This window comes from Numenius arquata, chromosome 17 (assembly GCF_964106895.1).
Source record: "Numenius arquata chromosome 17, bNumArq3.hap1.1, whole genome shotgun sequence".
Taxonomy (NCBI): domain Eukaryota; kingdom Metazoa; phylum Chordata; class Aves; order Charadriiformes; family Scolopacidae; genus Numenius; species Numenius arquata.
The window spans coordinates 9,609,199-9,631,591 of record NC_133592.1 but is presented as its reverse complement, the minus strand read 5'-3'; the positions used below and the strand labels follow the sequence as shown (position 1 = coordinate 9,631,591).

The 22,393-nt window shown below is 44.9% G+C and overlaps 3 protein-coding genes across 3 annotated transcripts in view; 2 read left to right on the top strand and 1 right to left on the bottom strand.

Annotated features, from left to right (window-relative positions):
- Positions 1-64: 64 nt before the first annotated feature.
- On the top strand, positions 65-9,539 carry CYBC1 (cytochrome b-245 chaperone 1). The gene is made up of 6 exons (XM_074160227.1): positions 65-195; positions 1,358-1,399; positions 2,688-2,761; positions 3,801-3,897; positions 4,919-5,063; positions 5,633-9,539. The coding sequence occupies exons 1-6, from the start codon at positions 111-113 to the stop codon at positions 5,760-5,762; spliced, it is 573 nt and encodes a 190-aa protein (XP_074016328.1). The 5' UTR covers positions 65-110; the 3' UTR covers positions 5,763-9,539.
- Positions 9,540-9,864: 325 nt separating this feature from the next.
- Positions 9,865-19,801, bottom strand: HEXD (hexosaminidase D). Its single transcript, XM_074160139.1, has 12 exons — positions 19,656-19,801; positions 19,424-19,533; positions 19,262-19,349; positions 18,695-18,859; positions 17,372-17,555; positions 15,343-15,414; positions 14,353-14,548; positions 13,601-13,683; positions 12,904-12,982; positions 12,725-12,826; positions 12,117-12,206; positions 9,865-11,331 (listed from the first exon to the last, which is right to left on the bottom strand). The coding sequence occupies exons 1-12, from the start codon at positions 19,746-19,748 to the stop codon at positions 11,163-11,165; spliced, it is 1,431 nt and encodes a 476-aa protein (XP_074016240.1). The 5' UTR covers positions 19,749-19,801; the 3' UTR covers positions 9,865-11,162.
- A 259-nt stretch (positions 19,802-20,060) lies between these two features.
- The window catches only part of OGFOD3 (2-oxoglutarate and iron dependent oxygenase domain containing 3), a 40,626-nt gene continuing 38,293 nt past the window's right edge, over positions 20,061-22,393 (top strand). The window contains exons 1-2 of the mRNA XM_074160358.1: positions 20,061-20,149; positions 20,489-20,706. Of these exons, the coding sequence (XP_074016459.1) occupies positions 20,061-20,149; positions 20,489-20,706 (307 nt within the window). The remainder of the gene's footprint in view (positions 20,150-20,488; positions 20,707-22,393) is intronic.

The window sequence follows — 22,393 nt, the reverse complement described above, 5'->3', positions numbered from 1 at the left end:
AAGGGAGACTGTTGGAATCAGTAGTGATTTTAAATTCTTAATTATATTTTTTTTTTTTTGCCAGTGAAGTTTCATGAGTCAGACTGGGCTGTTGGCAGTTTGTTCTGAAGATGTACATGTTGGTTGAAAACCGCACAAGTTCCTATCTTCATCTAAAGAGGTCACCCGGCATCCGATCTTGGTCTCTCTTTGTTGGTAAGACCATAATCTTCCTCAGTTTCAGAGCTTGTTTTAAAGGAAGTGGATCACAGAATAAATTTCCAAAAGAGTCTCTAACAAGAGATGCTTGTCTTCTGGGCATTTTTCTTTGAAGGGGAGGAATCATCATGCTTTGAACTTCTCCTTTAGCATAGCCACTCAATGAGCCTGAAGTCTTCTCCTTGGTTTGGTAGTTTCACTGTGAGACTGGTAATTTTTCAGTCTGTTATCCACAGGGCCTCAGAGGCTCACAGGCAGAATTTGAAGGGAGTCCTGAAAGATGAAGAAAAGAAAGTATATTATATGCCATACAGCAATATAAACGTGAAGCTTCTGAAGGGGATGCATACTGATGTTGAAAAACGTCAAGGCTTTCAGAAATGGAAAAATCTGCAGCGGAGCGGTGCTGGGGTTAGGTCTGATGTGTGGTTGACAGTGAACTGTTAACGGCACTGTGTGTATGAAATAGGAAGTCATACAGGATGTTCTGAAAAGCAGCTTTTTTTTTTTTTAAACATTACTGAATATGCAGAAAAAGTACAGGGAGCAGTATCTCGTAGGACCACACTGAAAGAGCTGGTGGCGAAAACATGGCAGATCTTGCTTTCCAGCTGAGTAGACCCCATTGCAGTAACAATAACGTTGCTTTCAGTGATGTCTTGTCACGCTCTCATTGAGACAAGACCTTTGCAGTCGCAGCAGTGCTCTGGGGCAAGAGGCGCTTTTCCACTGCTTCCTCCTCAACGGGAGGACACAGCTTTATTGCAGAAGTGTTCTTCTGGCTCCACAGAGCACTCGGAGGGGAAAAATAACCGTTGTAGTGTTTGTTAGCACGCTTGAAGCTGGGCTGCACTCAAGAGGAAGTATGAGGTAACGGTGAGATTGAGAGTCCCTCTGAAGTTCCGTTCCTGATTCCATCATGACCTTTTATTTCTGACCTCACCCCCTGTGCTCTTTAGAGTCTCTGCAGAGTGGGAGGGGTTTTATATGGAGTTCAGAGAAAAATAACTGACTCTCTCATGTAGTGTTCAGTGTTGCAATCGCATTTGTCCCTTTTTTTTGAAAAGTGAGGAACTTGTGGATATTCATGTTTTTAATCAGGGAATTTTAGATGGTTTGAGCTGCTTGTATGTCTTAATTCTCTCCCCTCTCATCCTAGGAATAGCCTCCATAGGTTTGGCTGCTGCTTATTACAGTGCAGGTAATGGCCTATCGTTTTTTTGAAGAATTGTTTATTTCCTGTTGATCTCTTGTTCATGCTGATGACTCCTCTCTGCAGCTTCCATCTGTCCTTAAAGGCAGTATAGGTACCTAGCAACTTTGCGGTGTGAATATTAAAATCCAATAATGATTGTTGCCCGTGTATGATTCCTGTGCTTTAATGCTCTATTTCTTACGCAGCCTCCCTTTCCATTTGCAAGAGTATTTTTAATAATGATATTTAGTGCTCTGTGGCATTTCATACTTTCAGAGTGTTTTATAAATGTGATTAGCTGGTCCTCACGGCTCTCCTGGGAAGAGACATAATGATTGTTTGCCACCATAATGAAATCATTACCTTGCCTTTGATGGAAGTGCTCTGTTTCTCTGGAAACTGTTAAATCATGACTGGCAGTGATTACTCATAAACCCACCTTTAGAGAAGAGACAGCTACTGCTGCTTCCTGCAACAGAGCGGATGGCAACAAATGCTAAGTGTCCTTCCATCTATGGAATTCGTCCTGCAGGCTGCCCTGAGATTCTCTTGCTGCATCTTATTAACATCAAATTTAAAAACTTAATAGTGTGTAGGAATTTACTACCAATATAATCAATGTATTTTTATTTTAAGAGCCAAGTCCAGTGAAAGCTGCTGGAGACACCAGCCATATCAGTCTTTTTTCTCCTTAAGACATAACAACAAAGTTTCCTGAAGCAACACGGAGCACAGTTCTAATCTGCTTCCAGTAAAAGTCTGAGTAAGCAAATTGCTTAGGCTGCTGTATGTAAACATTTCCAGGACATAAAATGCAAATGTTTGTTTGTCAAGAGGGCCAACTGCTTCCTTTTATGAAGAAGCATGTTTGCTTCAGTGAGTTTCCGTCGTCCCTTAGTCTTGTCCTCTGCAGCACAAATATTTGGTGGTTGGGAGCAGGTTGAGAGTTTTTTGGGTGCCTTTTAAGATGCTTTTGCTTTTAGGGAAGAGAAAGATGTAGTGATCTTAGAACCTTGCCAATAATACATATGCTTATAATTCTGCATGGTTTGGAGCCCAGTGTAGATGGAGTCTTTGAAAAATACGTGAAGAGTTTCTGTATTTTTATCCTGAGAGCTGTAAAATAGCCTGTATTACGATTAAAGGTAAAAATGGCATCAGAGAAATATTTTTTTCTTTTGTTGTCTTTAAAGGGAGCATGTTGAGCATGTTGCTTTTAAAACTAACTGTTTGAATACTAAAGAAGGAAAAAACCCTCTAAAATTGTGCTTGCTTTTCTTTTTGCATTGTTCAGACAGCTTGGCATGGAAGATCTTCTATATGGCTGGGTGTTTCTTTGTGGCAGCACAGAATCTGGAGCAGTGGGAGGTGAGATGCTGAGTTCAGGGAAATGAGGTCGTGCAAGTTTAGAAACAGTTGGCAGATGCTGATTCCAGCAGCCCCACGCGCTGGCTCAGCCCAAACAGACAAGTTATGCTCTTGGTTTTGAGGAAACCCTTTGGAGTTGCTCTACTAGGACTAGAATTAGGGCAATAATTCTTTGACTACACAAGCATGAAAATGTGAAGCTAAACATAAGAGTGTTCTTTAAGGGGAGACTTGCCCAAAACTGTTTTGTGACCTTTTGTTCCTCTTGTATAAAAGAGAGAAAAAGAATAACACATTCAGCTACTGCAACATGATTTCGTACTTACTGTGCCAGCTCATGACAGAATGACCATTAAATGGGGTAGCTCTGACCTTCCAGCCTACTCAGCTCTTTTTCCACTGGGAAAAGTGGTGTTTGTGAAGCTGGTTTATAATCTCGTGGGTGTTGATTTATTGGGAGCTGAGCTGAGAGCAATAACCCGCTCTCTAGGCTTGTCACCTTACTGACCTGAGTTGTTATAGAATAAGCAACCCACATGTATGAGACATCCTCTTTTCATCCACTGTCAGGGTATTTTAAATCTAGTGTAAGCCTGGCTCATACAGCACAATGTTGGAATTTTGGTGGAGTTAGTGACTGTGTTAGTGAAAAGTGTAACTAGAACTTATGTTCACTACGTGCTTATACTGTAGGCCAAATGTGTACACCAAAAGTGAAAATTAAAGGAGCTCCAAGTTGGTGTTCGAATTTGATGCCAGGCAGAGCTTTTCCTACATAAACAGTGTGGCAAGAGGGGCAATGAAACCAGCTGGAACTTCCTTCTAGAAGTAGCACAGGAATCATGGTAAAGTCTCTGTTAAAGCCAAGAGCAAGATTGTGATTTTTCACAGGCTAATAATAGAGGAATGTCTCTAAAATAGCTGTATTTCTCTGTGTTACCAAGATTATTTTGTGGTGTAACTTTTGATTTTACTTTGAAGCATAGCTACTGATGGTGTTTCTATGAAAACCTTGATTTTTATTTTTCAATTTTTGCAGGAAGCTATATTTGATAAGAACAAGGGAACAGTCTGCCTGAAAACATTTAACCTTTACAAAAAAATACTGACCTTCTCAAAAGGAGGCAATGAACAAGGTGAGAGAGCAGTATCTGTGGTAGCAGGTGTGGTGAGCAGACAGAAGAAATGTGTACATGCCCATGGAATAAGCTTCTCTGGAGTTCTGTGCCTGTTTCCAGATCACTTTCCTTCCCAAGCAGCAGACGTAATAATCCGCCTCTCGGGACCCAAATGCTTTTTCAGGTTTTCAGGTTAAGGTGCCAAATGCATCCCGTCTGTTATTTTAATCCAAGGTAATGAGGCTTACACATTGCTTTCCATAATAGTCTTAACCATTCCTTTGGGATGTTAATGTGCGGGTCTGTATTTCCCTTGGTTAGCTGCCTTTGCAGGTGGGACTGGTGAAAAAGTTTTTTGGCTTCAGGAGTTGAGATTTCTATATTCTAATCTGGTTTTGGTAGCTGGCAAATCTTTAGATACATGCAAGCAGGCGTGTTATATCTTGCAGATACATAATATGCATTTAAACCGGCATATTCAGTAGGTTCAGCTTGATGCAGTATCTCATTTCTTCTGAGCTCCTGTGGGAGTAACGGAAGTTGAAGCGTGGTATGTGACTTGGCTGAGTTGCTGTGAGACAGGAGCTCCATTGCCAACTGAAGTAGGAGCCTCTTCAGTGCCGGATTTTTTTTATTCTACTTGCTAGTCTAAATCAAACCAACTCTCAAGATGCTTAAAACGCTGATAGAATTTGGAATGTTAAGTTGAATTGGCTTTTTAAACAGTCCATTTTGGAGATGGAAGATAAGCGATGTGGAGAGAAGGATGTTTAATGTTTCTGAGCTTTCTTTTAGGGTATGTTTATGCATTGGGGAGCTGAGCACATCTCCTGAGAGGTTATTTGGTAATATCTGTTTCAAGTACCATTATTGTGGGGACCCAGAGATCAGCAGATGCTCTGAACAGTTAAATCTTTCAGTATTTGCTCAATCTCGTTAAACTCGGGAGCAGAGTCCCAGCCAGGGAAGTCACTAGTATCAGTGCTGAGTGTTTACTGTAATGCTAATAGACTGCTTTGTTTTCCACATCTGTTTACAGTAGTGGCTCTGCTGCACGAGATCAGAGATGTGAACGTGGAAGAGGAGGTTGTGCGGTATTTTGGGAAGGGCTACCTGGTTGTGCTACGATTTGCCACTGGATTTTCACACCCGCTGACTCAGAGTGCAGTGCTGGGCTGTAGAAGGTGTGGTGTGGACTTTTTTTTTTTAAATTAGAATGTGTAAGGTGGGAAATATCAATCACATGGGTCAGTAATTGTCAACTATTGAGACTCAGCTCTGTTTTCATAGTTGCTGATACGACTGTGTTATTCAGTTTAACTTTTTTAAACCCTTTAACGCTTTCAGTTGCAGGCATTTGGGTAACACCATCTCCCATCAGGAGACTGATCATATTTAGATACCGAAGATCCCTACACGCCCGCTGTAGTTACCTCCAGTAGCTCAGCTCTGCAGTGGCAGAGGGGATTAATCCTATTTTGCGAACATTCAGTGTATTTATCCGTTAGCAGGATTTATTTTAAGCATCGATAATAAGGAATCTTGCAGCAGGGACTGTGGGAAAAGGATTGATTTTTTGCGATGTGGAAGCAATGGCTTGGCTTGGTGTGGCCTTCAAACGTGGGATGCTGTCATTGATACTCTATGCAGTGTGTTGACTGGCCCTTCAAGCAGTTATTCTCAAGAACTAGCATCCTGTCCTCGTCAACACCACAGTTCTACTAACTCTTACATTGTTTCTTCTTTTCCACAGTGATGTGGAAGCAGTTGCCAAGCTCCTTACTAGTTTTCTGGAACTGGACAGAGTAGAGAGCCAACAAGATCTCTCTCAGAGCAGTGAAACAGAGGGTAGTGATGCAGATGAACCACAGGATAAATATTAATAGTCGTCAGGAGCTGAAGACAGCAGAGGCTTTCAAACATCTGGAAAATATACTGATTGCTCTTCAGAAAAAGAAATCCCTCACAGTCTTCAGCTGGGCATTTCTCTACATGTGTGTGTACAACGGGAGGAATCTGTCTTAGGACACCTTTTTTAGTGCTAAACTGCTTCAAGATCCGCACTCTCAGCATTGCTGTTGTAGAGTCCAAAGCAAATTCTGGCTTATTTGCTCCTTTGCCTTAGTTCCTGCATGCGGACACTGGCTTTTGAGCTTTGTCAGCTCATCCAGCTTGTCTAGGAATAGTTATTTATTAATTAATGGGTTTGAAATCATTTATTGCTTTCCCATTAATGAAGTGGAGATACAGATGCAAACATCTGCTGCAGGTACAGTATATGAAACGCAGAAGAACTGAATTTGAACTCAACACAATGCTTTGAGGTTTTTCTCAAAATGTTATAAATGACTGAATGTATTGCTAAATTGGTTTTAAGCAGCTTAATATATGCTATTAGGTGATGCAGGATAGTGGCACTTTTGTATTCTCTACTACTGACCTGCCACTAAGATACCAGTGGAAAAGTTGGAGTGACTGTCTTGGAATTGGAAACACCAGGCTGATCACCTTGTTACAGTCTGACTTCTCTTGGACTTGCCAGGGAGCTGTAAACAAAAACTGATCACGTTGATGATTCAACATCTCTGGGGTGTTCTACCTTAATCCTGTTCTGCTTAACTTCTGGGCACAGACTGCCCCAAGATAAAGAAGCTTTTTCTAGACCTCAGCATTTACTATTTTAACGGTGTATTTAGAAAGGAAGAAAAGCACATCTGTTAGTTTCGGTAGGGAGAAGACTGATGTCAAACTAAGTGGCAGCCTAGATTTGTTTAGTATTTCCTCACTTGAAATGATACCGAAGTGCTAAATAATAACTTTTTTAAGATAGCTGGGATAGATCCACTATTTGCTTTGTATCTGTGTTTTACTCCAGGTGTGTGTAGTGTCCTCCGTTCTGACCAACTGTTTCACAGATAGTTAAAATACGAATTTTCCAAGATACTTTTTGAAGTCAAAGCTACCTCTGTTAGCCAACGTGTTCTGTCTAGAACTAAAACTTCATTATGCCTATATCAACTTGTCGGTACGAGAAGAAAAGATTATAAAGAGCTGAAAACTCCTTCAATGTGCTAGAAGTGCTTGTGTTAAAGTTCACTGAGTTTTATTTAGGAATTGTATGGTCTGAAGACCTGACTTAGAAAATACTTACACAGATAATTCTAGGAGACCTGAAGGGCGTAGCTGTGTGCTCTGCTTTCCCCTGTGGCCAGCAGCAAACGTCTTCAGGACTTTCGCCTGCATTCTGGTTTCAAAGCACTCTACCTCTGCAGAAGAGAAAGCTCTGAAAAGGTTTCAGCAGAAGCTGTGTCCTGTTGCGTGTTCCTTCTCTGACCCAAGAATGGGTTGTACTGAGATTTCTCCTCCAGCCACTCCCAGTGTGGGAGCTGTGAGACAAAGTGCTCTTTCTGTCGGTTTAAAAGGGACTGCAGCACAGAAGTGGGTCTCCTTCTGTTAAATAAGAAAAGAAACTTGTAATCACGTCAGGTATCAAAGCAGACCTCTGCCGACAGACCTCCTTGTGGAGCCCTCTGAGTTGGGGGGTTTAATCCTTTGGTTTTCAGTCTCCACCCCGCATCACTGGAATTGGGAAGCTGCTGTGTATGAATGTGGGAAAATCAGGTTGGAGGCAATTAGCTAAATTTGGCCTTTATTCTGAAGCACAGCTGTAAGCAAAGAGTAATCACCAAACTTGCTTAAAAAAATACTGCAGGGTGTAACACTTCAGAGAGTTCTTCATTTAAATCCAGCATAATGTGTAGCCTGGGTGACGCTCTTTAGAGGGAAGAGAATGAGATGGGGAATTTGGAGAACTTGTTTTTTTTCCCCGCTGTGTAAAATGAGAATGTCAAGTGTTCTAAGGACTTCCAGTAAGAAATAGTCTTTCAGTATTTAGTGGGATAATGTCAGGAAAAGAGCTCAGCCTGCAGGTAACTGCTGCTTTGCAGCGAGGCCCTTCAGAGGGAGAGCACGGTACGGATCTGCGTTGCACTCGTGTCCATGGATTTGGCCACGGATGAAATGGACAAAACTACCTGCATTCAGTCTTGGCTACACTGGGTTTGTGTTTCCCTGAGAGCTAACATTCCATGGAAGATACAAACCACGCTGGGGTTTTCCAGTTAGAAATCAGCTTTAGAAAGGTACGACTATTGATCTCAGCCTGCGCTGCATCGTGTGCCCTGCTTCTGCTGAGCTCTTCTGTGCCTCTCACTTCCTCTGCAGCCTTGATGTTAGTGGTGTCTGTACTTATGGACTATGCAACATCCTTACACAAAGACCAAACCGATGTAAGGACAATTCAGAATCCCTGACAAGGGCAGCGACCTATGGTAAAATAAAACAGCCTGGATTACATTCTATGGAGTAAATGGGAGCCGGAATTCCGCACGCTGAGCCGATCTGAAGGCTGAGTGAGTAAACTCTTCCAGTTTGGTGTGTCCTGGCAGGGGGGCTGTGTGCCGGGTGCTGCTGGCTGGTCCGTACAACCAGGAGCTTGTTGTGGTTCAACCTACAGCGCGGGTGAAGGCTGGCACAGCTTGGCACCTGGAGGCCCTACGTGAATACGCATCACAGGCTGATGTGTTTCTCTTAATCGAGGTTTTGAGCTTCCTGTCTTCTCAAACTGTTTGTCTTTTGTACTTGGAAGACAGATCTGGATTTTCATGTTTTGCAGTCACTGTGTGCATGGAAAATTAATTTGCAAATGGCCGTTAACATGGATTTGGTTATGGCAATGTCTGCAGACTCTTTGGTGACGCGATGCAGCTTGAAGGAACGGTTTAGAACAGCAGGTGCTAACTCAGGACAGGTTCTGCTCTTCCCTATTTCCACTAGTCCTTTCTCTGAGCCTCTTGCCACTTTTTACCATTTTGGATGGTTTTCCTCACTTCTCTTGGACCTGGCATATTGAAAGGCCCAGTTAACATAGTCTTATGTGTGCCTGATGTAACGTGGCTTGTACTAAAAGGAATGATGTGAGAGACTAGTTTTTGGTTAGGAAATTAGACGCTCCTGGAAGAGCATTACAGATGTATTTGTTAAGGTTTGTGCATCTCGGGCTGTAGTAACTTGAGACTAAACAGCTGTAGTTTGACTTAAAAATGATTTGAAAACCTGCATAAAAGATCCTAACGTTCTATCTAACCCCCTGCTTCATAAAGCCAAGGCTTTCTGTTACCTCCTTTAATCTACGTGTATGGTAAGTGCTGTTTGGCAGATGCTTCAGCTTAAACCCCGGTAGCCTGTTTGCAGTTCCCTGCGTGGCTGTGGCTGGGATCGTGGCCTCGGCTGTTGTGCTGAACGGAAGCATCTTGTAGAAAGGAAGAAAGCTGCCTTATCTAAGCCATAATCCAATATTCTGCTATTTCACAAACCGAGATACTCTGGTAACTAGGATCGATTGTACAAGTCTCAAAGAAAATCAAAGTATTTATAGCGTATAGCTGAGATCTGACTCTTGTACTGTATTTATGAAGTTACACAGACACCAAAACCTAAGCTGGCTTACGCGGTAGAGAGCTCGCTCTGACACCACAGTACATTGCTGAGAGGTGAAAATACTGCTGGAAAATGTTTAGAAATTGCTTTTCTACTTTAAAATTGCAAATAGAATTTCAGCAAGGGCTTGTTTATTGTGTTGATTTTACCAATGGACATTTAAAAAAGAAAAAAAACTTTGATAACTTGTTTTGTGTTGCTGTAATCTTTTTATATTGTTTTTAATTAAAATGTATTAAAATATTAATGGCTGTCTAAATTACTCCTTGGCACAGATAAGAGTTAATGGGGGGAGGACAGAGGTAGAGGAAGCCCAGATTTTTAGCTCATTACTGACCCTGCTTTCGCTTTTACAGCAGTCCAGCTTCCAGTTTCATCCAGCTCTCCACTGATGAATGTATTTGCAATTTCCCCCCTTTAAACCAAACCAATGTGCCACATGCAAAAAAAATCCCAACCAACCAAAAATATTTTCCACAAACATTTGGAGTATCAAAGAATTTATTAAAGTAAAATAAATTAAGATCTTGTTTAGTTCAAGGTATGTGATTTTTGTAATTCCAGTATACATAGCAAATATTTTTTTTTGCTATTTTGTATATGCTAAAATAAAAATTATTCTTTATAGATAAAAATCTGCCTGTGGACCAAACCCTGTAGCTCTCATTAAATAAGTTAAAGTTTGCCTTATGCTGTACTTCTTGTATTTTCTGTATCTAGAGCTACGTTGCCTTATAATGGATTGTTCCAAGAAAATGTCAATACCTGTGCTTCCCAAATAAGGCTTTCAAGAAAGCAATAAATGAAGCAAACAAGGAATATTTCTAATAGTCACGGCAAAGTAGCGCACTTCACTACCAGACTTTTGAATTATTTTCCATTGTGGTGATTATCTTAATGCTCTAGTTAAGTCCACAAAATATATTGCTATACGTTGTTAGAAGTTCAACATTAAAGCAGAATAAACCGGCATTTTTCCCTCTTATTCAGCAGACTTTAGTTGTGTTTCAGCTCTGGACAGACCTGCGCTCAGTGGGGTTTCACACCGTGGAGCAGATGCCGAGAGGGTGCGTTTCTGCAGGGATGAATCCAGACCTGGGTGATGCTTTGGTGCGAAGTCAAGCAGCCCCATGCGTTACGGCAATTTTCCCCTCAAAGTCCGGTCTCACCTTCATTACTGGTAACAAGCCCCTTCTCTGGAGCTCCCCTGCTCCGTACTGTCACCGTCCGGGTCCCCTTTGGTGTGTCTGCTGTGACGCAGCGAGCACCTGGTCCTTGCTCAGACGTTGCCAAAAGCTGGATGGCAATTCCCTGATGGGAATCCAATGGAAGCCGGGTTTAACCCCAATGGCTTTACGCATTTCAAAACTGCAAGGGGAGGACATGTTGGCTACTGACCGGAGTAGAACTTGTGGAACTTCTCCAGGTCACTGTAATGTAGGAAAGTCTGTTGCTACAAATACTGAATTTGGAAGAAATTGGGGTTTTCTCCTACCTCGTAATACAGCTGAGTTCTGACTCACTCCTGTGTTCTGCTACACAAGGGGAGCTGACCTGACTTACAGGGCAGGTGATTTAAGGCCCAGCAATATGTTACAACAGGGAAATTAAAATAAAGTTGAAGCCTCTTACCCTCATAAATTCCTTTATGCCTTCAGGTCACTTTTGTTTAATCTCTGTTCTTGCTTCAACTCTCAAGAAGACAACCTCTAGCTACATGACTAGTTGCAGATTTCCAGTAGCCGTCTTTTCCCAGGGAGTACGACAGATGAATTGAAACGCCCCTAATTTTGTGCTTTTATTGCTTTATCTAAATCATCCACCACTCGCTGCAGCTTCTGGAGGCTGGGGTGGACGTTCTCTTCCATCCACTCCTCTACGGTGCAGGCGTGGAAAACCTGCTCCATGGCTGCCTGGAGGTCTTGCACCACAGCGTTCCACTTGGCCAGGAGACTGAGCAGAAGGAAGAAAATCACATTTCCAGTGAGTTCTGCCTCAAGGGAGAGCCCCACCGTGCCTTTCCCAGGGAGCACAAGCCTTAAAAAGACTTTACAGGAAAAGAAGCATCTATTGCAAAAGCTCAAAGGACCTGATCTCGTACAAATGGCAAAAGGTCAATGCTGTTTGTGTTTAAGTACCATTAATCTTGGCACTTTTCTTATGCGATGACTTTGAAAGCACTGAAATGCGAGCTCAAAAAACCACTATACACATTTTAAGTGTAACTGAAACCCACCGTGAGACTCGTTGGGGAATTTAATTCTGGGTTTTAATCAGGAAGAGCGGATGCAGTTGGATATTCACCTTATCACAGAAAAAAAAAAAAAAAAGTATAAATTGGGAATTTAGCATGAATCTGAAAAGCCCATAGAGTGTGAGGGAGCAGGGGAAAGGGGACAGGTTTTATTCCAGCCCTGCCTGGGCCCGGGCCCACGGTGAGCTCCTACGCGAGGCAAAACGCCTCTGGAAGTGCTCTATGTTGGTGTAACTCCCTGTGTGAGGGAGAGCTTTTCCAACACCAATTTTATCCTTATAGTCAAAGAAATTGTCCAACAGAAGACAAAGATAAACATCATCTTCTGTTTAAAACCACATTAGGAATAGTTCATATTGTTTGATTTCCACTGATGCTTCTGAAATAATTACAGAAAGAGACAAGGACTCAGAACTGGACGTACCCGAGTGCCCAAAATACAACAGACTTTATTTCCCCTGTAATGCAAAGTAAGTGGCATTACCTTACTGCATCCGGCTGAAAGTGATGCATGATTATAGGATGAATAATCCTCCTTTTTCTGTGGTAGGGGCTGAACCAGCCTGTGACGTATCTGAAAACGGACGTTAGTAGGAACAGTTTGTGAAGCAGCAGTGAAATACGTGTTTGTCGGCTGACAGGGCTTTAGCTGAACTTCACAACTAGAGATAATGCTTAAGGATTAAGTAAATTTAAGTCTCTGTTTCTTTGGAACTAGCTTGTAAAAGACTGTTTCTGGCAGATGAGAGCAACTGATCATCTGTTGCGTTTTAAGTTTCAAGTTCCTTTTTTCTGTAACCGCACCATTAAAAAAATTTCATTTTAAGTAACAGTAAGATTTAATTCAGGAAAGAGTGTGAAAGAAGGCAGCACACAGCCTTTATGAATTCTGCTGAAACACACTAAATTTGCATCTGAGCGTTACACTCTGCTGAAGTGTCACTATTTAAGGGTGCGGTGCCTGAACTGCAGAGCTGGATGTTTCCGTGACTGATCACCTTGGGGGAGTCACCTGCACGAAAGCCCCGTTTTGAGGTGACAGAGCCCCCAAACCCCTCAGAGAGCCCCGGGATCAAGGTCAGCACCCCTCACCTGTTCCTTTCTAGCAGCTCATCCACCGATGACTTGAGGTAGAAAGTAACTTGAGTCACAAGCGTGAGGATGTTGCTCCCAGGAAAGGTCCCCAGGCTCGTGCTGGACAAAGAGGATCCATGAGTTTCTGAACTTACCATGCAACAACAAGCATCTCAACCCCCCAGCTGGAATTTTACCTCATGAAAGTTTCAGTTTCCAGGTTGGACATTCCCAGGAGCTTTTCCACATTTTCTTTAGCCTTTTCAGAATAGCCACCTGGCAGAAGACAGTGGAAATAAGTAAAAGGAACTAAATAACCAAAATATTCATAAAAGTGGTGAGTGCTCAGCATTGGCTTAGTAGTTCTCCTTGGGTGAAGATTTTTTAAAAGGTAAAATGGAACTAGAACAAAGGAAAAAAACTTGGGAGTGGGAGGAGTACAGTGTCTTTCACACAACTGCGTTGGGAAAGCACTTCCTCGCCACGAGCTTCCCATTCGGGGTGCTGAGTATTTTTAGTGCCTTAGAACAAGTAGGTTGTGGGGGTTTTATTGTGAAAGTAAGAAACGCAGAAAGACAAAAATAAAAATTCTATTTTCAATTGCCTGTAAAGAAAAGCAGAAACTACAGGGAGTATTTTACCAGCCAGTGTACTACCTAGAGCACTTCTAAGAAAATTGATTAGTTAAAACTAATCGTTTACACATAAACGAGATCTAATCTAAATCCTGTATCGCAAACATGCAAGATGTATAATTTATTCTTCATAATTCAGACCACGAATCAGATAATCAAACCACCTCAAAATGGTAAGAAGCCTGTGCCAACCTCAGGGCAAGGTCACTTCACTCGTGTGTTAGGCATTAGCTGGGAGAGAAGGAAGTTGTCATTGTACCGTTCTCCAGCGCCTGCAGACACACGGCCAGGGACGGAATCGCCACAGGGAGAAGCTCACACAAAACAGAGAAGTGATCATACCTAAATAAGAAAACACTCACTAGTTAGGCATTTTACTGTTAGAACATACGAAACAAGTGGGAAGTTTTAATATTTCAATTACTAAAATTCAAAGAGCTCTAGAAGTATCAGTTTCTGTCTCAGAGAAGGGGCCTTCTCTCTGAAACACTAAGTATTCCTGGTTTAGGAATAAGAACAGATACAAACCAAATTGCTTTCCCAAGACAAACGAGGGTCAGAAATTGGAATTCAGTGCTCTGGCATTCCCTTAGACCTCCTGGCTGCTGCATAAAACCCTTTTACTCCTTCATTACATTAACAAGTTCTTCTCCCTCACACAGCATCATTCCATTTGAATTCCCATTAGACATTCAGATCCGCACCACGTGTTAACTATGCTGTCTACAAGCAGCTCAAGGTGGCACAAAGTCCATTCAAGCCTTCAAACCCGATCTGCTATTGTTGGCGTCTGCCAAAATAATTGCTCCTGCTGATTAATGCCACAGCAGCTGATGGGAACTCTGCGATCACCCTCCACAGGCAGCAGGAGAAGCCCAGCAGTAACCAACAGGAAGGACAGCAGGGTTGCAAAGTTCTGAATCCCCAGCCTCCTTGTACCTCTCAGGGAGTTTTTGGGTGGAAGTTTGCTTCCACGTGATCCTCAGAACCATTTAAAAAGATGTTCCTTACCTTTGCCAGCCGGTCAGGGCGATACCTTCAAGGACATCAGGGGGGCTACTGCTTGCCACTTTCAGCCACTGAAGGTGGTTTTTTAAGTGGTGTCCAATAAGTGTCAGAGACTGATTCACTCCCGTAGCTCCTTTAAAAGCACTGGCAAACCACACCTTGGAGAAGCCACATCTGCGATACTTCTCTATGAGATGCACTGCAGTAAGACACAGAAGGGCACTTACAGGACAAGTTTTTCTCCATTTTCTGCCTTGACTGTAATGCTCCAATTAACAGGAATGCGGGTCCAGTTACCACAGGCTGCTGAGCCTTGTCCCGTCAAGTTCTGAGCGTCAGCAAGGGGGGGACATTTGACATGCTCTCTGAGCAGCCCGTCGTGGTGGCTGCCCTCCCATTTCCATGTGCCCAGTTTCTATATTCCATCCCCTTGAATTGCTAAATTGCTTCAATGCCAAGAAACCGAGGGCATGTAACGAGCATGCACACCCTCTGACAACTGATTCTTCTTTCAACAAAGAAATACTGTATGCATGTTAGATGCCCGACTGGAGCCCTTAGGAGTTCTTCTTTTGAATTCTATAGATGTCTGAAGCCTTGAAGCTTCTTTTGCAGAGCTGTTCTGTTGGGAGCTATCTGCTCCCGCTGGTTTTAACGCGAGGAGAGTTAAAGTGACAGCGCTTGTGAAAAACCCCTCAGTCTCCCACCAGCGATTCCATAGCCTGCTTAAAAAGAATTAAGCGGCAGACAATGCAAGTCCTTCACAGGAGAAGCATAAATAGAAAAGGAAAATACATAATAGCAACTGTTATGTGAAATCAAACAAGCACTATGTTTCTGCTACTAAAGCAGTAAGAAGCAATTTAACAAAGATAGAATTTTTTTTGTGTCTAACTGAGGTATGTTTTAACCATACTATTTTGGTTTGGCTATTTTGTTTAACAGGTAACAGCTCTTTGCTTCTTATAAGCAGGTCAGCAGAGAAGCACAAACCTTTGCCCTCCACGTCGAGGTCTGCTGCATAGTCCCAGATCATCGGCTGCACGAGCTGCGGGACCCCAGACTCTGAAAGGAACAGAGTTCTTCTAAGTCATGGAGAACAAACAGTTAAAAGCGATGATTAAGTACATATTCTTGGTGCAGTAGCAGGTGACTAGAGCTATGGCTTGTCACTAGAATCCTTCATTTACAGCTGAAGTGCCCCTGGGCATTTTCAGCCTGGCCAGGATATTGAACACGTGGGTTCACACGCCAGTGGTCACCAAGTCCTTAGACATCTTGAAACCACTAATACAGATCAGCAGTGACACTTCATTGGAGAACCCCTCCACCCCAAGCCCATCTCATTCTTACTCCCTTGAATCTATCGGTATATACCTGCTGGGTTGAACTGGTGGAGCTGCACAAACTGTACAAATGAGATTTCAGCTAAATTCAAAGGAAATAGTCACCCTTTAAGTTAGAGATTGCCTGAGCTGTGTTTGCACAGAACTTCGCTTTTCAAGATGCCTTTGAAGTACAAATAAAGATATAGGTTTACCTTCAAATCCCTTTATTACTACTTTCAACAACGTCCCATTTTAATTTGTTTGGTCTGTTATTGCCTGCGGCAGCAGAGTGCACTTTGCTACGTGCTGTGCTGCTCTCGTGGAAAGCGCACAAGTCCCACCTGCATTTTTTTGTGCTGTTTCCCACTATTAAAGCCATGAATAGGTCAGTCACTGCTGGAGGAGCCACAGAGCTCTTCACGGTATTGTCTGTTTAGAGCAGACACGTAAGATGGATCTGAAAATGCTGGAACTCTGCCTGCGCTGGAACTACTCAAATTTTTGCAGTGGTTTCATATTTTTCAACAAACAAGACTCGAGACGTCAAGGCCTTGGAGCTGCCCCACAATTCGGTATCGGAGCCCCTCACGATGTGCTCTAGGATCACATATACTGTCAAAAATGCTCACAGGGTCGCTGCTTCTCCACAGGAGCCGGCACCACTGGAACCAAATGCGGCACAGAGCAAGAACCAACATCAGAAGGTGGTGAGAGGCAGAGAAATTTAGACTGATACCACAAACAGTAATAGTTGGGGTTTTTTAATGTGTAAAGGAAGTAGAATTGATGGCAACCACTGCATGATGACTGTTCTGTTTGTCATTGTTACCAGCTGGAGAACTAAAGTGTACTACGTGTTGAGACTTGCCCGGAGTCACACAGCCAAGGACTAAATATCTCTGCTGTCCGGTCTAATGGATCACATCTCAACTACTCTCAGATTGCTCGTTTTCATTACTTTCAGCTGCCAACAAATCTGTTTTAACTGACTGTGGAAACGTTTTTGTAGGTGTTATGGTTTGAGAGAACCCATAACAATCTACTGTCATTAGACAATTATTCTATCACCCGATGACCCCTCCCCACCCGGAAAGGGGAATCGGGGAACACAAAGAAACACAAGGGTTGAAATATAAATAGATTTAATAGACTAAGACTAAATAATTAACAATAATACTAAAAAATCAGTATTAATCCTGATACTGATATAAGATATGCAGGAATGATACTCAGCCCATTCTCTCAGCAGAAGCTGTGCGCTCCCAGCAGGGACAGCAGATGTTGGACACTGGGAGCGCAATGCCTTCAGGAGGAAGGGAAGGGCTCAGGGCTCCGGCACCGGGCAAGGAGTTGTCTGGACCCGCTGCCATCAGGGAAAGAGCCCACTACGCAGCAAACTTTCCTAATTTATATTGAATGTGACGTTCATGGTATGAAATAATCCTGTTGGCCAGCCTGGGTCAAATGCCCAGGCCTTGCTCCTCCTTGTCCCTGCACCTGGCAAGGCTCGAAAACACTAACCTTGAATCCCACAGAGCCTGGCTGGCTATAAAGTAAATATTTTCACAAATTCAGACACTGGACTCTTCTAAAAGTGCAGTTTTCCACAGCATTAGAAGAAAAGTTAGTCCTGTGTCTCTCAACCCAGGACAGTAGGCTACAAAATATGACTCGCCCCCTCATGGATCACGCACCTGCCAGTGTTTCCTCACTCATCCCTCTGAGCATGTCATCCCACACGATGGGCGTCACACTGGGGTAAGACGAGGCCACACAACTTGCAACTGCTTTTATGTGGGATAAGCACAGCTTCTCTGGAGTGTTGTCTTGCTGCTGCAGCCACTGCTTTGACTCCTTTCCTTCACCGAGGTAATAGACCTGGAACACCAAGCAAATAATCCTGACTTCTTGTATAGGAGCAGGGGGAACGAGTTTGACACAGTGTCATGAAATCATACAATATTCAAAACCTATGGCCCAGATGTGACACACGGAAAGGACATATTTAAAAGCACCTCTCAGTGTTGAAGACACTGCAAGCGCTTCTACCAGCCTGCAGGAGACCGTGGCCATGAGTAAGTGCATTATGTAAGAAAATTTTCCTATAGAAACTATAATTAATAATTAATGCCTGCTGTATTTGTCTTTGCCAGGTTTGTCCTCGGAAATAGCTCTCACCAGATTTACTCAGTTCAAATCTAGTCATCCATAAAGTCCTGAATTACATAAAATGAAGTTCCTGTCTTGGGGAAGGAGATCATCTGTACCTGAATCTAGAAGTGACTTGGGGGCACATCCACGCGTGGCCCCGGTGTGCTTGGTCCTATGCAGAGAGTGGATTTGGGCCTATCGAGCTGGTTATGCATTTAAAACTCTTTGCTGTTTTAGAGCAGATTTTATCTAAACCACATTTATTCTACATAAACAGTATTTTGCTTTTTAAAAGCTTGCAGGTCCCTATCTAACCTTGCCATTAGTTTTCACACAACAGGATACAAAATGCTAAATTACTATCAGTACAGTTAAGGTGATCACAAAAAATTCCAGGGATCTGTGTGCCATAGGGAGGGGTTTAAGAAACTCAAGGTTCTCTTCCTCAAGGAGACAAACTACCAAGAGAAAATACCCCAAACTTCCCACCACAAAAGGGCTTACTTTCAATAAGTTGGCCAGAACAACGACCCAACATCTTACATCCAAACTCACATGATTCTTCATTAATATCTCCAATTGATGTCTCACTTTAAATACTCATTTCACTTAAAACAAAATGCTGAGTTAACATTAAGAAACTGCTTTCAATACTTTTGATATCACACTTAGATCAACAGAAATAATATCCTGTGCTACTGGAACAATTTACTGTCAAAAAGACTTTTCTGCACTGGCTTGAGTTGGTGTTTTCTGTCCCCGAAATCATACCCAAATGTGGCCTGGGCATCAGTGAAATGCAGAAGCCTTGGCCTTTATCATCATTCCTCAAAAGAAAAAAATTCTTGGCTCAAGAGAAGTCCCACCTCATCACATCCGATGTGAAACCATTTTAAGTCTTCATGCAGTGCCATGACTTGGTCAATCATGGCTTTGACCAGCGCCCGCGACTCCTGCTTGTGTGGGTTGAGGGCGTTGGGAAACACCTTCACCTCCCGGAGATGAGCAAACTCTTTGTGCTTCAGCACGAACTGCAAGAGAAAGGAGAGCTCGGGGAACAACCGCAAAATGAAGGGGACAGCAGTGTCCTCTTGTGTCACCAGGGCTCTGCTAACAGGTGTCCTGCTAAAAGCTGGGTGTTGGCTGCGTGTGGGCACGGGGGACTGCACGAGGCCTCTTGCCGGGGGCTGTGCAGGGGTGGTACAGGCAAGAGGGGCATGGCTGCTGCTCCACAGTGGTCTCTGACCATGAAACACCTCACGAGGAGAAGGAAACGGGGCGCTCAGTGCAGTGTCACCCCCGTGACCCGAGCGTGGGGAGCTAGATAATGGGAGGCCCAGCAGTTATGGTGGAAATTTCCCAACAAATCCCCCCCTTGCCCCACCCAGTCCTCCCTGGTGTCGAAGGCACGACACCGCCCGCCCGCTGCTCACCTCCATGTGCCCGAAGGTCTGCACCAGCGGCACCACCTCCAGCCCCTGCGCCCTGGCCTGGCTCAGCACCGCCCTCACCTCCCCGGGGCTGCGGGGGGAGAGCGAGACCTCAGGGCCCGGCTCGGCTCTGTGGATCCCCCCAGGCCCATCCCCGCCCGGTACCTGTAGGCGTGCGGGGCCCGCAGCTGCCCCAGCGGCCCCGCGTAGGGAAAAGTGTCCTCATACTCCAGCAGCAGCCCGCTGGCGCCCAGGGCGCGGAGCAGCGGCAGCACCTGAGGGGAGAGAGGGGAGAGAGGGGAGCCGGGCGGTGGGGCCGGGCCGGGGAGGGCTAGGGAGCCCCGAGGAGCCCCCGCCACACCCTCACCTCCCCTCACACTCCCCTACAACCCCTCACCTCCACCAAGTAGGCGGCACGGGGCGGGGCGCCCTTCAGGTCCAGGTGCACCAGGCGCCGCCGCGACCCGCCCGCCGCCATGTCCGCCGCCATGTTCGCCGCTCCGGCCTCGATTGCTCACGACTGCGCCCTGCAAGGCTGGACGCGGCACCCGGCATCGATTGCTTTGGCCTGCCGCCGCGGTACCCCGGTGTAAAACGTTCGACCACGTCGCTCTCCCCTGGCTCCTGTGCCTCGGTGCTGCCCGGTGTCTCCATCCCGGTGAGACCCCTCCGCTGCTCCCGCCTTGGCTCTGCGATGGATTGCCCTTGCCTTGTCTGAAGCGTCTCTGCTCGGCGGGTGATTGCTTTCCCCTGGCAGGCAGGAGAGGCGGGCCGAGCGCATCGCTCTGTGGCGGCGGGCGCGATGGCTGCGCAGCGGCGGGCGGCACCGCGCGGTGCAGAGGGCGGCGGGACGGCGGCGGGGCCGGGCCGCGGGGGCCGCCGCCACGGCAGGTACCGGCCGGGGCTGGGGGTAGCGGCTGGTGCCTCTCGCCTGGCAGCGGCGGCCGCCGTCCCCGGGAGTGGAAGCGCCCAGGCCCGGGTTGAGGGGAGCGGCCTGTGGGAGCTCCTGTGGGAGGGCGGCCTGTCACCCCCGGGCGTGAAAGAGGGGTGAAAATTGCGTGTGTTTGTAAATATGCAGGTGTATACTCAAAAGGAGGGGTCGGTTTTGCTACTGGTACTGGCCCGTGAGCGGGTCTCCCCGGTATCAGGTGGGATAAAGCGTCACCTCAGCGGCTCGGGAGCGATGAAGTCCTTTTCTAACCTGGGGCTGTCGCTGTGCTCCCTCCCCAGTGCCAAGAAGAGCAGAGGCCAACACGAGTCACGGTGGAGGTGGCTGAAGGCTGCGATCCTACTCTCGTCTGCTGCTGTCGGTGGCCTCCTGAGCTGGAGCTACCTGAGTGCCGAGGATGGGATCACGGAGGTGCTGGCTCATCGCGGGGAGAGCCTGCAGGACAAGTTCGTTGAGATCCCCTGCTCTGAGGACTACAACAGCCACAAAAGATTTGAAGGTATCTGGGTAGGATTGTCTAAAGCAGGATGAAGCAGTCTTCAGGGAACTGTAGCAGGCTGACTGCGGTCTAAGGCTGTTAAACTAAATTTGTGCTGCAAAGCTCCAGTGTTTCTAACTCCTGGCTGCTGGGTGTATTGTTTAAATCCCCAAATGTTCATGCCTCTCGGGCTGCCCAGAAGTTGCTGCAGCTGAGAGGTTTTTCTGTCATTCCTACATAATTCCCTTGGGAAACTGCTTTGCTTAGGCTGTATGAAATAAATATCTCTGTATCTGTTTCTAGTGTCTTTTAATGCTCTGTTGATTCCTGTAATAGGCTTGGGGGTGAGTTTGTTCCTGGTAAATACCATACAGGGTGTGGAACAGAACTGATTTGGGATATCATCTGTGCCACTAGCATGTGGTAATGGCACAAATGCCAGCTTCTGACACTCTTGTTTTGAGATGTGTGTGTGCTGCAGCTTTTGATGCTGCCCACAAAGCATTTCTCTGTCTTTATGTCTTTCAGCAGAGCCTGTTTTCTGCCAAATTGATATTTGTTTCACCTGCCACTTATTTCTTTGGAATGTTGATGTTGGATCTTCTAGAGAAAGGGAGGATTTTAATCTTCTCTGATGAAGAGCAGTGACAGTCTAACTTCCAGTTTGCATGGATGAGCTATGCTGGTGTTATCTTTCAGATTTGCAAAGTGTATCTTGATGAGCATTTTGAGCTGGTGCTGCTGCCAGAAAGCAGCTCTGCTCTTGCTTTTTGTCAGCCTAACTTTATGTCTAGCTCTGTGTTGACTGATAAGCTATTGCGTAAAAAAAAATATATTTCTGAGTTAGTTTTTAGCCAAATCAGTTGTTTTACCTGGTTTATTACATGGCTGACAAACCACTTGTGGCTGACACAAAGCTGGAGACAGTGTGGAGGCTGGAGGAAGCTGCTTGGAGCTGAGGAAGAGCGAAGATGATCAAAAGGCTGGAGAACCTGCCCTGTGAGGAAAGAGTTGGGTCTCTTTCTTCTGGAGAAGAGAAGGCTCGGGAGTATCACAGTATTCCAGTACTTAAAGGGCAGCTACAAAGAGGATGGAGGCTCCTGCCTCAGAAGGAGCCACATGGAGAAGACGAGGAGCAATTTACACTGGGCAAGGTTTCATCTTGATAAAAGAAAGAAATTTTTTTTATAGTAAGAACAGTCAGTCACTGGAACAATGTTCCCAGGGATGTAGTAGAGTCCGTATGACTGGAGGTTTTTTCAAGATGCGATTGAACACGGTGCTAGATCATCTCAGCCAGGCTCCCTTTACCACAGAAGGCTGAACCAGGTGATCTTTTGAGGTCCCTTCCACCCTGGGAGGTTCTATGACTTTGATTTCTAACTTTCTTCCAGTGCCAATTTTGGTAGAAAGGGTTCATCAAACTGCAGCCTGGATGTGGTGCCCCAAAGGTGTGGAGGTAATTTCCCCTGTCCTCTTCAGGTGGCTCCACCTCCTGGTGCTGTTGGTTGAAAGGCTTGTAACGTAAACCACAAGTTTGTGTAGATTGTGGTCAGATAGTTTTCCCTCAGTGCTGCTACTGGAGCGTCTTTTTTGGAGGATGCATCAACCCAGGAGGAACGAAAGGGAGTCATCTCCTAGATGTTTGCTTGCTGCTGTTTATTAACTTATGTGATTGATTTGGGGTTTTAGCAGATGTTTTTACATG